The following is a 15,378-nucleotide window of genomic DNA, read 5'->3' as shown; positions in this document are numbered from 1 at the left end:
CTTGAATCCCCATAACCAAAACCCTGTGACGAGTTGGACAGAAAGGCAATTTGAATCCCAAAAAATTACGTAAGTTTTTTCTTCTCCATGGCCTGAAAAGCGAACGAAGGTTTCCCCTGGAAAAACCGGTAAGCGAACCCTTCGGTAACCGAAGAGGCGACCCCATACGGTGGAACTTCCAGAATCGTAAACAAAGTGTGCGTTACTTTCATCACTTGAATCCCATAGCAAAACACGTAACGAGTTGACAGAAAGCAATTTGAGTACTAAAAATTACTTAGTTTTTTTTCTACATGGCTTGAAAGCGAATGAAGTTTCGCCTGGAATAACCGCTAAGCGAACCCTTCGGTAACCGAAAGGCGACCCCATACGGTGGAACTTCCAGAATCTTAAACAAAGTGTGCGTTACTTTCATCACTTGAATCCCATAGCAAAACACGTAACGAGTTGACAGAAAGCAATTTGAGTACTAAAAATTACTTAGTTTTTTTTCTACATGGCTTGAAAGCGAATGAAGTTTCGCCTGGAATAACCGCTAAGCGAACCCTTCGGTAACCGAAAGGCGACCCCATACGGTGGAACTTCCAGAATCTTAAACAAAGTGTGCGTTACTTTCATCACTTGAATCCCATAGCAAAACACGTAACGAGTTGACAGAAAGCAATTTGAGTACTAAAAATTACTTAGTTTTTTTTCTACATGGCTTGAAAGCGAATGAAGTTTCGCCTGGAATAACCGCTAAGCGAACCCTTCGGTAACCGAAAGGCGACCCCATACGGTGGAACTTCCAGAATCTTAAACAAAGTGTGCGTTACTTTCATCACTTGAATCCCATAGCAAAACACGTAACGAGTTGACAGAAAGCAATTTGAGTACTAAAAATTACTTAGTTTTTTTTCTACATGGCTTGAAAGCGAATGAAGTTTCGCCTGGAATAACTGCTAAGCGAACCCTTCGGTAACCGAAAAGCGAACCCGTACGGTGGAACTTCCAGAAACTTAAACAAAGTGTGCGTTACTTTCATCACTTGAATCTTATAGTAAAACCCGTCACGAGTTGACAGAAAGCAATTTGAGTACTAAAAATTACTTAGTTTTTTGTCTACATGGCTTGAAAGCGAATGAAGTTTCGCCTGGAATAACCGCTAAGCGAATCCTTCGGTAACCGAAAAGCCGGTAACCGAAGTTTTGCCTTGAATAACCGCTAATCTGATATGGCAATGAAGGTCATCATTTCTTTTACATGTTTGCATATACTGAGTATAAAGGAGTAAAAGTTATCCGATACGCTTTCCACGAGCTCAGCTTGCGCTAAATCAGCCAGAACGCACATAGAAAGTACGATCTGGGTGATCAGGGGAGAGTCTTCTGAATCGAATTTCCCATTCCCTACATGGTAAGCCATGCAAAACAATCACTTTAAAACACATTTACCTACATTTCAAACGAAGACTTTACCCCCACTGCAAAGCTGGATTAGTCAGGTTTGTGTTGGTTAAAAAGGCCCGACTTCAACTCCGGCATTTTAACGAGCTACAGTCAGATGATTGTCATGATGCCAGAATTTCAACCACCCACCCCCACCCGTCCCAATGGATCAGTCCACTATGGATGTCGAATATGGAGGTTGATTACAGGTCAAAGCACGACAAATGTCACAATTTTTGACAAGATTTTAAAAATATACATGCTTCGGTCCCTCTTGCAGAAACCTGGACCTTTATGATGAAAATTCTACCAGGGAAAAAATTATCTAAAAAATAAGTCAATAAACAGCAAAGGGTAGGCACACTGCAATTTATGCGCAAATCCGGAAATGTACTCCCTCCCCAACAGGTGACGAAACCTCTTTACCGCCATCGCGAACTAATATGAGGAAGTATTGACTGCACGGCGAAGTCTGCGCCACGGAAAAACGCTACGAAGAACGGGTTTTTTTGGGAGACAAAAAAGATTTTACACTGCTTTATTCGTAGTCAAAAAATTGAGAGTCAAAACTAAGGCGGTGATCTATTATTTGCGTCTTATTTCCACGGATTACTTCGCCATGCGGTCATATGAAGTTCCGAACCGGAACCGGAAGTTGGCGCAGTCTAAAAACTACGAAGGCCCACATGTGCTTTGTGTACCCAAAGTATCCCTGTATGTTAGGTCGCGGTCACATAGGTCATGCGATGATTTTCAAGCACGCTGTGACAGAAACAACCACCGACATGGATCCAAAAAAGCATGTCTTGTACCAAGACAGTTGAACTTTACAGGAGGCGTACATTATTGTACGACGATCGCTAACGTATGTGACCGCGCCCTAACTCCACACCATTATCGATGATCACCGAGTTCAACTGCCTGCATGAAAGTCAGATTGTACATAGCTAATAGGTATAGAATTAGACGTGCCTGTTTTCTTCTGTATTGATTTGTATTAGAAGTACGTAATTGTTCTTTTTATTCCACTCCACCATACCGTAATGTTTCTGATTCTTCTTCTTTCTTCTCCTTCAATCTTTAAGGGGAATTATTTCCGGAATTCCGTCGTGACCTGAGATTTGAGAGTGAGTAAATACCCTCAGATACTTTCCTCTGTTGTTGATAAATGCCTTTATATGATATTATTCTATTGAGGTTTATGACCTAAACGCGGTCATTGATATTTTCAAGGGGGTTACTTATATAATAAGCATACTCTATGATATAGATAACGCTAATACAAAAATATATATGAAGAAACTACATGTACGTAAAAGACTTATAAAAAAATAAAATACAGACAGAGACAGGATATACTACTGTAAGAGATCTTCAGGTCATTATTGTGTTGTGTAGGGATCGTGGTGGACTCACACACACACACACACACACACACACATGCATAGACATAAAAATACACACACATATACACATAACACACTAACGAATTTAACTAATAGATTACATTATACTCCGGATAAGTTGCCACAAGTTACATATCGAAACTGGAAGGCACAACCGCACTCCTCTGCAGCATAGAGTCTGCAAATTTTGTGATCTACAACAGGTAGAAGATGAACAACATTTTATTTTACACTGTAAATTGTACCATAAGGAACGGATTGTGCTTTATGAATATATCAGAAAAATGTTTCCATATTTTGAACATCTTAATGTAACGGATAAATTTCTATTTTTGATGCGCCTAGATAAACCCTGTATATTAAACATTATTTGTTCCTATAGATATAGGAACAAATAATGTTTAATATACCTGTACAAAGAAGCGAGAAGATGTCGACCATAATGTTAGCTTAGTACCTTCAATTGGTTAAATTGTATCTTGTTGTCCCTGCATATGTCTGTTATTAGTGACCTGTACCTAGCCCGTCGAGGCATGAATGTACAATAAAGGTCTTTCATTCATTCATTCATTATAGTTCTACATTCAATTCTGAAAAATGTTGAAAATTGCGTGATCGTTTTGCAACCAACCACTTTGAAACATTTTTAATCGTAATGTCAACACTCACGTAGAATTGTACAAGTTGATAAGACTGTTATAACTTAGATCCCTTCGTTCTGGACGGAAGAACCACGAGGATTGGAATATTTGGGCGACCTTGAAAATTTCTGCTGAAAATTGACGCGCGTTGATGTCATTCATACAATCAAATCAACATGGCCTAACGTAAGGTAGCTAACGCATGGAACACATGTGTTATTATCAGTGTTAACTGTCCGTTTATTGGCATTTAACAAATTGTAACGAGTAAGCCACCCACCTCAGACATTCGTGTAGTTCTAGGCGGCCAGCAGTCCCGCAATCTTCTTTAGAATATCCCGCGCGGAATTAATCCCCCCCGCACCTCTCCCCCCCCCCAAAAAACGACGAGAAATATGGCGAAACACGAACAAAGAACCAACCTCCATGACATGACACAAACAACGCAGCCAAAATTCCTTGAGAAAACTTTGTGATTGACAATGTGTCTTCCTGCACGTGCACATAATTTGATTATCACACTGTGGCCAATCAGCTAATCGCTTTACATGTTGAATATCAACGACGTCTGCCATTGGTCACCGATTAAGGTCTTTTCCTTTGTCATCCAATTAGTTAGCGCGTTCTAAATTAGCCATTGGTATCCTAAATCAAAGTTGATTGGCTGAAAAAAAAGTCGCGTGATTCTTTTTGGTATTTCCATATGTAGTGCCCCGGTTTAACACCCAGCTTGCTATTGCACAATCATTCATGTTTAATTCGTTTTGCGAACCTGAACTACAGACAACAACAGAAAATTCGTCAGCTAGCAGAAAATATACTCAGGTAAGAGCAAGCTAAGGACATTACATGATTTGTCTGACTGGCCTTCCGATAATTTCTAATTTCTTTATGTCAGAAAATCTAAATAGCGATTTCTAGATGACTTTACCCCTGTTAGACTAATTTACAGTGTAATATATTGTCATGCACACTGCCACGATCGATTAGATGATGCTGTGGACACCTGCGATTGATTTCCCAGATAGAAATGCCTCATATTTACCTCATGATTACAAGGAAATTGCTGGCTCCAGGTGCGTGCGTCCCTCAACTCATGCAGACCGTTCATGAGCGCACTCTAGCGTCTAAGTTAAAAACGACAAGTATTAAATAGTTTAGAAACTTGCCGTTTTTAACTTTAACGCTAGAAAGCGCTAACGAATGGTCTACATTCTAGTTTCTAGAGAGCAAACGCATCCCGAAGCATGTTTGGAATGTCGTTGAAAGTCACTTGAATGGAGACAGCTTGGTACACCCTATTTTTGTGTGATAGTACATCATCCTTTATAACAACCAATAGACGGTAAACCGTTCATACTTGCGCCACGTTACAACTCCTTAGGCCACAGCAAGTAAATTCTATGGATGACATCCTATGCAGAGTGCAAAAATAATGAGATTGCAATGCGCGAAAAAAACACAAGATGGCTAAATTTTCAATGTACATGTTAACACCATAAATGTCGTAACAAGATTTGAAATGACAAAACATGGCATCACAACTAACAGGGCATTCATTCCTGTATTCAAGAAGTGCACTAGTGTGATAGACTGGCATCACTTACCAAAATGCAAACTGCATTCATGGCTTCCATATTGGTGGCACTTTTACAACAATCCAAATATTTTAACTTCTGCAACTATAGTCATTGCTACCTTCCTAGTGTCACTTCTACAAGTATGATTATTAGGCTACAACACAACATGTTTGCCTAGTTTGGTCTATCTGACCATCCCCGAAGAGGAACAAATTTCTTGTTTGTTTTTTTCGAAATCAGGCGAAAATTAATGAGCGCGCTGATGTTATCCATAAACTTTACCTACTGCGGCCTTGTGGCAATCTGACACTAATTGAAAGAAGTCAAGGAAGGCACAAACCATTGCAAGATCAACTGATGAAACGTAGGTACCCGACCTCCTCCATCACAATCTAACACTAGTTCACCTTTATACGCGGGTAGCTTATATCCTTGCTTTTAGAATCAGGGTATCTAAGGACATCACTTCAACGAACGGTGAATTTGAATTCTTCAATTTTGCAGTTTGAAACCACCATTCGTCGTCTTGAAAGCCCTATTTAAAATAACCCGTTTTTAGAAGCCAGGGATAAAGGTAAACGAGCGTTACATCTCCCAATATATGTGCACCAATGACACTGCTCTGTACGTGATGGTTGAATTAATACAGAATAGTAGAGTGAAGAAAGACATCTTTATAGCCAACTGATACAACCCAGACCTCAGGTTTTTTGTCCTTCTTCCGTCTAAAAACATGTAACCAGTCCGAGCCACGTGCCCCAGTGACATTGCCCTGTATGAGATAAGCTTAGTACGTCTGATTGAAAAGATAAAGGAAGATACTGTTATAAGATCTAGAACTGACGATTCACAGACCCGTCCCCCTTTTTGTGTCCCTCCCCATCCCATCTAAGTAACCTCAATACCTCCCAACCTCTTCTGAACTTCTAATGAAAGAGGAAAGACACATTTATAACAACAGATAGATTGCAGACCTCTTCCCTTTTTGTGTCTATCTATATCTACATTATAGGCCATGTGCACATATTACCTCCAATGCATGAAAAAACATGATATCAAACCCGGACGTTCCGTCTCCAGGGACGCCAATGGTGATCTAGACCTTCGTTTTCAAGTCAATCACTAGTAAATCACTCTAGTATCTCGCTAGGAGGAATCTTACACCAATCAGATTCACCCAGTCAACCGTGAGCAGTCCTTATGTACTAATGTTGTTTTTTTTTAATCAAAGGACTGTGCCATTTTCCTATTGCAGATACAAAGGTCAAATTAAAAGGTATAAGGATTATGTCAACATTTTGGAGACTGGTCCAAGTAAGCTGATCCAAAATCGACCTTGACCTTTGTCTCCTGGACCCCTACCCACATACCAAATATCATTACAACCCATCCAGAGGTTCTAAAGTTATGCTGATCACAAATATCCGGAAACACAGACACGTACATTTTAAACAATACCTCCATTCTTCATGGAGGTAATGACATCTGAAGGTAGCTCCTTCAAACATCTAACAAGGTGGTTCTTATGTCAATTTGAACAATAACGGTTTTTTTAAACATAGATATCGTTTGAAAAACTGGAAAGGGTTTAAATAAAGGGGTTTCCTAAACTAAAAAAGGATTTCAAAACGTATAGAATATTTATTGACATGTAATCAAATCATCTTAATCATTCATATACAAATAGAACATCCTTTGTTTATTTTGAATTTAGTCAGTTTTTGAATATGGTTCTCTAATGCTGAAGATTATTTCAGTTATATTTCTTTCTTATTAGCCATCGGCGGCCTTTCAACACCAGTTATTTGTTAACCTCTCTGATATGGTAGCCTCTAATTATATAGTGCTGACAGAGAATATTGTCGACGGCTAGCTAGACTGCTGAATGTGTACACAGTTTTCAACACCGCCCCCGGTTCGTGTATTTGTTCCCGTTGTGAGCCGTTTGAAATATGATAAGCCATACTTGTTGAACTACGTAGACAGTATGAAATCAATAGCTTCCACCGTTGCACCCGGCAATACGGTAAATAATAGGCGGAACATACATCGGTCAATGGGAACAAGGGCGTTCAGATCGGACTCTACCAACTATTTTAGGAGGGTTTTCAGTTATATACGTTAGCAACCATACATGTTCTCTTTAGCACCCCCCCCCCCGTAACACAGAAATTCCTTAACCCATGTAGGTATAAAGTCTCGTGATATTGTCGCAAAATGTATTCTAGATTCAAAACGATTTTTTTCAGACAATGTACACCCCTGTTTTCTTAATAAGATGTCCCCAATATGAGAGAGCCGTTTTTAAGTACACTTGCCGTAGACAAAGTTCACACGGCTAGTGCGCAGTGACTCACGGCTATACGTTACCAGGTAATGTTTATACTTGTTACATTGTGTCACTGTTTAAAGTGACTCAGACAACAGATATAGTGTCTTTATAACACGATGTTTTAAGAGATTTGTTACACTTTTGTTGGAGTCCATTGTCGGTGTTGGGGATTAAAGGTAGGTCATGTTTTTGAATATCGTAATTCTGTGTTCCGTAAAAATAGTTGCATCAGATTGATTAATCAATTTATATACTGGGTTCTAAACTATATGCAATCAGTGTCATTATAGCCACTGCAAAGCTACTGAAAGCCTCCACGCAATATGAAGTTATTGTTGTCACAATGTGTGTGTGTGTGCTCGTGTTTTTGTGAGAGTCGGTGTGTTTGTGTGTGTGTGTGTGTGTGTGTGTGTGTGTGTTGTATGTGTGTGTGTTGTATGTGTATGTGTGTGTTGTATGTGGGTTGTATGTGTGTCTGTGTGTTGTATGTGTGTGTCTGTGTGGTGTCTGTGTGTGTCTGTGTGTTGTCTGTGTCTGTGTGTGTCTGTGTGTTGTATGTGTGCGTGTGTGTGTTTGTGTGTGTGTGTGTGTGTGTGTGTCTGTGTGTTGTATGTGTGTCTGTGTGTGTGTTTCTGGATATTTGTGGTCACCATAACTCTAGAATTGTCATAATATTTGATACGTGGTTAGGTCACAAATTTGTGAATAACGCTACTAGGTTCATAATTACACATACAAACCAAGACCAAAACGTGACCAGGACGAATGATACAAAATCCGGAAGCTCTGCTGCAGTACCAGAGTCACACACCAGGGGGCCCAAAATCAAACCACCGTTAAGGTTAAAATACATCAACAAGCGAGACATTGGTAAAGAAATGCGTCAAATTTTATACTGTAGCTACTTCTTCTACGGGATGCCTGTTTGATATTGAGTCATTGACCAAACACCCTCAATATCATTGAACATGCCTTAGTAGCAATCAGCAACACAGAACTGTCATCACGATTTTGCCGTCCATACAAAGTGAACACGTATGTTTTTGTTAGGAAACACACATACGTACATTCCTTGCATGCATGTACTTCATCTACCCTACCAGAAGCTCTTTGCGTTACAGACTTGATGTGTTTTGTTGTATCCCTTTTGTATCAATTAAATGTATGAACTCAAAGCCACTGCAAACACTCCCATTTCTCTCAACCGCGAAATTAAATCACCGCGAGTTTAAAGACATTTACAGTAAGCGTGTCACTGCAGACGCTGTTGTAAACAATGGCCTGTTATGTCACTCATGACTGTACAATTCATGTGGGGTGATGTATGTGTGTTTCGTAACACCATGGCTACTTCTGCATGCATAGCCAGTCCGGGAGTGCGAACTTGGCTTTGTGTTGACAACAAAGAACTTGGACTTGTCTGGAATACGTTTGACATCTATCAATGTTAATCGTGGGGGTGGTCATGGGGATGGGGTCGTTCGGCCGGACAGAAAACGATCTGTGTATCCAAGGTAAGGTCATACTGATTTGATCATAAGGATGGCATCACCTTGGTAACGCAAAATTGATGCGAGCGGGCCAAAAAACGTCGGAAAAGCAAACGTGCTATCATCATGAAATCATGAGTGGTCAGATACAGGAAGGTTTTACAAACTTGGAGAACTTAGAGAACTTGATATATCAAACAATAAGTTAAGTGCATGATTTCTGTTCTTTCACAAATTCTTGGAAAACTTTGCTCAGGGCTAGAAATACATCTTGCGCGAGGAGTAAGTTAACCACAAAATCACTAGCGAAGTAAAGAGGCATCATTAATTCCGCTTTCTGATACTAGTACATTTGTATTCGGTTTGAATTTACGACACATATTTGCTCATTTTGCAACTGCATTGTACGATTTTTACAGTATAGTCACACGTTTTATTCTATTCAAAAGGACAAAAACGTATATTTGCGCTTGGATTTCATCCATATAATCAAGTCAGTGTGGCCTAAAGCTGCCATTTGCTTCGTATGCTACCCATAGTGCTTCTCGCCTCCCAGAATGCAACGGGATCTGTGAAAATTCTTACCCCTCCTAGTTAACATTGGCAGGTGCATGCATGATTGAGGTCGTCACACAGACGGGGTCTGAACTGAAAGCATTATAAGATCATTCTTTCAGTCGCGCCAACCTAGAATGGACCTGAATATTTAAACAACCAAACTTAGATTCTGGGCTAACATATCTTGGGCCAAACTTATGTGATTATATGGATGGCATTCACGTTCATCAGTTTTCGTCCGTTTAAACAAAAAGATTTTCAAACATACTGTATACAAAACCATACTTCATACAAAAAAAAAAGAAAACAAAATCTGAAAATGAGATGCCGAGGTCGGAGTAAGATAGCAAAACCGATGCTGGTGCCATAAAATGGCTTTTTTCTTCTCCTACGTATACAATGTGCTTTTCATATAGCTGAGCAAAGTTTTCCTAAATCTTTCCAAGATTAAGAAGATGTGAGAAGAAAGAATTTGACTCATAATTTAATTCAGCTTCCTCGAGTTTAGCTCTCATGATTGGTTCAATCAACACGCAGCTGTCTTTCGCGGCATTTCCCGCCTTTTTGCTAAATTCCCCGCCATTTTAAGATTCGTTTGCAACTAAATGAAACACATGTGTGAGAAAATATCGTCCATTTTGAAAGTCGAACTCCAGAAAGCTGCCTTCTGTTGTCTTCTGTTTCTTCCGATTCTGTCACGTCTTCTTAAAGCTTTACTCAAATCGGCAAGATGTTACGCGTAAGTACACAGTGACACCTTCACTAATAACTTAACGTTTCAATCTTAAAGCTAGCCGATAAGAAATGTGCTGCATTGCACCGGAGATAGAAAACTAAATGGGAGGGGGGTGGGCGAAAATGCACAAAAGATATGTGATGAAACAACACGGTAATGATAGATATTGTCTGTGCCATTGTCTTAAAAGGCTGTAAATGCCAATTTTGTATAATTATCAGAGTTCTGTGTCTTTCTTGTTGAAATCTTTGAAATTGATACTACTTGTAATTGTTGCTTATAGGGTGGTGGGAAAGATTGTGTAGAATAAGCTACAATACCCTATGTAGTAGTTTCTCTAGCAGATAGGCTGAATTTTTCTGGACAGCTGACTTGGTAGCAACGTTTTTTTCAGTTTCAACAAGGCGTCTTTTTTTCAGTAATTATTCTCGGCTTCTTTTGTTATGTCTTTGTGTCGTAAAGTTTAATTGATTTAAATTGCTACCGCCTTTTCTGGTAGGACAGGGTAATTATGGCACATTTTGCGAACATTGAGATGTTTGTAATGACAAAGCGGTGCCAGAAAACTAGACGCTTGTGAACCAAAACACGGACCATGCTAATATTTTCGAGGGTGGAGCACAGGTTATCCTTTTACTTGTCTCGATGCTTTTTCACTAATTACGACAAATGGACTTCCTAAAAGCGTAACAGTAGAATTTTTAAAGTTTGTGTGTATTCACATTGATATAAGAATCTTCTGTTTTGTTGTTTTGTTACTTACGGATATCTAACCCACCCCCCCACCCCTCACCCCATTCCCCAATATCTGAGATGGACGTTCCCCTTTTCTCACATGGGAATTGGCCACTCAGTGATAGGGTTTAATAGGAATTGCCAGACAGTGTTGCACGCCAAAATTTCTAGGTACAAAAAATGCACGAGTTTCAATCCACGGACGACGAGTCAGAAATAACGCACGACGATTTGGCGGAATTCGTCCGACTTTTTCCCGCCATTTCGCTCTGCACCTGTCATAACCATGGCAACCGTCAAGATGTCGTCTGCGAGGACCTGACCACAGACTCTGTTTTTGGCGCGAGTCCAGAGCCGCCCCTTTCTTCTGAAGAGGTTACAAATTTGTTTTTGTTTTCGTAGATTAATCTTTTCTTTATATTTCAGAAGGATGAAACTAACAAGATAGAACTAGAAGGGGAAAATATGTTTGCGAGAGGCTGGAGCCAGCCGAAGAATGTTGCAGAACCAAATTACATGTATTAAAATGTCTGTACCTAACAATTATATCCATTCTTTGTTATTAGAAGGTGCGCAGGACACTTTCAAGAAGGTCCTCGCGGAGTGGGATCGAACCCGTGACTCCTGGTACCCCTTCCAGTCATCAGCACACTCGGATCCCGATGCCAACGTTCAAGTCACCGCCTGAGAGATCGAACTCGGATGAGAGTGACAGAGACATCCCCTCGCCTACCAGCTCATCGGAGAGCTCATGTTCAAGATCAAGAAAGGCCAGCTCTTCCGGGTAAGAGGCCTCTTTTGTTGTTTGTTTTTGGTTGCTGGAAAACAAGAATACACGTTCTTTAGTTTTTACCCTGCGATTCTTTAACATTACAAAGAAAGTACATTGTATTAAAATTCCTGCCTGCAATAATGGAGCTATTACCTTTGTCGTTTCAATGTATGTGGCACGATTTCAAGTTATAAGAAATAAACCATTTAACCGCTAACCATTTGCTTAAATAATTTACCGGGGTGTCTAACGTTCATCGACGTAATCCTAGTTTAGTTTTCTAACAAATGTGCTTTACGGTCGTGATCCTGAAAAAAATGTTAACGGTAAAATGTTTAAAACCAAACAACACAAGAACATAATATCATATTTCATACAACACACATATTTTGATTAGGTCTGCCCGACTGAGTCACACACATGTAGACGTGTATATCGTAAACATTCACATCCTGTCTCGGTGACGAAAATTTGCTCAACCTTTGTCTCTCTGTTCGCTATGTTGTTTACAAACTCCTGGGATGAGTAAGAAAATATCTAAAACCCCTGTTATAGCCTCCAGTAATGCCTAAATGCCTAGTGCAGCCTCGGGTAATTATGCTCGTCTGGCATTCTCTGCAGCTAAAAGGTTGGGAAGTAGTGACGCAATTGGCTGGTGCAGAAAGAATCAATTTCTTTAAAAAGACTTCTTCTTAGTTCGAGAAATGCTGAAGATTCCTGACTCTGGTTTAAGAACACCGGTATTTTGATGAGACGTGTAAACTTCACCACCTTCCTAACCCCGTTTTCTGTACCTGGTAACGTCATGTGCTCTCGCCGATACGGATCAAAAGCGCCTCCTAGAAACTCTTTTAGTCATTGAAGTAATGCGCCAAACAGCTGCAAGAATTACACAAACCGCTAGATGCCCTCCCTAACAGGTGCGCTGTATCTATATGATCATACCGGCCGCGATTCTGCGATCGTGTAAAATGACAGCAGCGAGTGAGATAGTAAACATGTCATTGAGGGCTCAAACAAAAATAACGTTAATGATACTAAGGATATCGTTACATTTGTTAGCGAACGTGTGTGATGCCCTCCCCATATAAGGCAAAGCATTTTTCTTTGGCCGGCATCTCTGTCCGAAAGTCTGCTAGGGCTGTACTCAGAGTACTCGACCGAGAACAGGGGGTTCGATTTGTTCGATCGATATGGTGTTCTACAGGAACGGTCAATTCCTTCCGTGCCTTTGCCGACCGCACATCACACCGTCCAATTTACACGGTGTTGTGCCTGTCTTTTTTCTCTGCACCAGAAGGATGTCTTCCTCTGCATTTATTCTCCATGTCAATCTTGGTCTTCATCTGCTTCTTCTTCCAGTCAGGGATCTTTGAATCTTTCGCTGTTCTGTTTTCTCCCATTCTAGGGACGTGTCCTAGTCATCCTAGCCTTCCCTATTATATATCTTACCTCTCTCTGGTGATAAACATGCAGTTTGAATGATATTGTCCATGGGTTGCAGTGATCTTTCAAGCTTCGCCAACATGGAGCGCGAACTCCAGTGCCCGGCATGTTCGGAGCTGTTCACCCAGCCCCTGGTCCTTCCGTGTCAGCACAACATCTGCCACCGATGCGCCAAGGCCATTCTTTACCGAGACAGTCCGGACACGCCCGCGGTAGGACCGCTGTACAGCGCCGTGCAAAGCCCCATGCAGAGCCCGCGGTCCGCCCGACAGAGGAAGGCATCCACACCCGGGCCTTTACAAAGGTATGGAAAAAAAGTACTCCGTCTTTGAGGCGTTACCTAAGAAATGTCTGAATTTTGGGCTGTATGTCAGTATGGATGTGGACAAGGATTTGATGTAATTTCAATGATTCGATTGTGATATTTGTCATGTGATCGATGATGAGGTGTTACTGTGTCTCAAAGATGCACGCCATTGTGAGCCTACTAGCGTCTATAGCTGGTACTGCAACGGGCCTTCGGTTTTTAAATTTTCTGCTCTTGGCATGCTAGCTATGATCTTAAGTTGAACAGTTTTAAGCTTGATCCAACACAAGGGAAACACTCAGCATGAATTTTCAGGCGATCTCGTCGACCTTCATTAGATGACTGATTCACTGCACCACGTTCCGAATGTCGGAAGTGACGTCAGGAGCGAATCAAAAGTGGTGGGAAGACGGAATTTACCACCGTCACGGATCACTCAAAACTGTTCAACTATGGATTCTACCAACACAGATGATCTTCATTTTAGAATCGGTCATGATCTTGTTTCATGAAATATTTCTCCCGTCTTACTCTGTTGTTTGCTGTGCAGGGTACCATCTTTCCGCCGGAGGAGTAGTGCCTCCAGAATATCCACCCCGACCGGTCCCAAGTCTCCCCCTCCCCTGAAGGAGTTCCCCTGCCCCAAGTGTCAGGAAGGGGTGGAGCTCGGCCCCAAGGGAATCAATGGCTTATACAGGTAAGGACAGGTTAGCTTGTTACGAAATACTAGTTTATAAGTTCTCAGCAACAACACCGAGTTTTACTGCCTGCAAAACTCCGTGTTGTTGCAGAGAACTTTAATATGACAAAACTGGTGACCTTAAACTTCAGTGAAGGTCTGACGGCAGCCAACATGGTCAATTTTAAAGTAGCAAACACCCTGTGGTGTTCGATTACATAATGCAGCAAGTGGCAGGATGGGCTGGTCAGTGGCTACCATATGTAGGAATGTGTTTTAGTAAAAAAAATATACAAAGAGCAGACTGTTCGACTTGGCCGTTTGAAAGTAAACATCATGTATTTACTTGCAAATTCTACCTCTCTAGTGTTGCAATTAAGTACACAAGGTATGGGCGTGTCTGTGTAAAAAAAAAGATGGCCATAAAGATGTTCACTGACCCCATTGCATGCTGGGAGACGCGGGCAGTTTGGGTATGCGGCGCATGCATAATAACGGTCTATGTCCAGTGTAGTCTATACATGTCGTCATGGTAATGACAAGATGTTTACTAATTTTTACAGGAACTTCATTCTTGAGACGATCGTGGAAAGATACAAGTTCCAAGCCAGGAAAGCCGGCGCCATCCCCTGTCAATCATGTAAGTCACGCCCCCCGGCGGACGCCACCAAAACCTGTCTGGACTGTCAGGCCAGCTTCTGTAACGAGTGTTTCAAGGTGAGGCTAATTTCATATGTTTAAAACCGACCAATCAGAGAGAAGGCGCCGACGAAATATCGTAATTAGCTTATCGGACCTTGTGCCTAAATTGCAAACCGACAGAACTGAAAATTAGCTCTTTTAGCCAATTCGAAATACTATAGCCATATAGAGAATAAAATAGAGACTGGGAAAATCTTATTAAGTCTTGTATTGATACATTTTGTCTCTGTTAGAAAGTAGAGATGGAAAATTCTGCTCCTTATGGTCTCATTCATGTATTACCCAGAGTAAAATAGATCCGAGCAAAAAAAATGAAAGGCTGCTTGGACGCGTGATTGTTGTGGTGAGCAATTTCCTTTTAGCCAGCCCAACTGATCTCAAAAGTTAGATTGGTAAAAGTTTGTTTGTAACTGAAGACATTAGCAGGTAAAGTTTTGCAGCCGCGCGCTAGGTCGGAAGTACACAGTCCTAGGTTTTGAGTGGTGCGAAAAAGTTGAGTGAAAAAGTGCCTCTTGCGGGGAGTGACTAAACGTAGTTTGCAATTAATCTCCAAGCAGATCTTGCTGT

General features: G+C 41.0%; 1 protein-coding gene across 5 annotated transcripts in view; it reads left to right on the top strand.

Moving 5' to 3' along the window:
- Positions 1-4,205: 4,205 nt before the first annotated feature.
- LOC118411539 (E3 ubiquitin-protein ligase Trim36-like) overlaps positions 4,206-15,378 on the top strand; it is an 18,224-nt gene continuing 7,051 nt past the window's right edge. The window contains exons 1-5 of one of the 5 annotated variants that reach the window (XM_035813865.1): positions 4,206-4,299; positions 11,472-11,689; positions 13,182-13,427; positions 13,981-14,127; positions 14,673-14,826. In XM_035813865.1, the coding sequence (XP_035669758.1) occupies positions 4,225-4,299; positions 11,472-11,689; positions 13,182-13,427; positions 13,981-14,127; positions 14,673-14,826 (840 nt within the window). In that variant the 5' untranslated portion in view covers positions 4,206-4,224. Of the gene's footprint in view, positions 4,300-7,409; positions 7,428-10,024; positions 10,174-11,025; positions 11,281-11,471; positions 11,690-13,181; positions 13,428-13,980; positions 14,128-14,672; positions 14,827-15,378 lie in introns of those variants that run through there. The other 4 variants (XM_035813867.1, XM_035813866.1, XM_035813864.1 and 1 more) reach the window with 4 other exon arrangements.

The sequence above is a fragment of the Branchiostoma floridae genome, chromosome 3, assembly GCF_000003815.2.
Source record: "Branchiostoma floridae strain S238N-H82 chromosome 3, Bfl_VNyyK, whole genome shotgun sequence".
Lineage (NCBI taxonomy): Eukaryota > Metazoa > Chordata > Leptocardii > Amphioxiformes > Branchiostomatidae > Branchiostoma > Branchiostoma floridae.
This window is presented reverse-complemented; position numbering and strand designations above follow the sequence as displayed.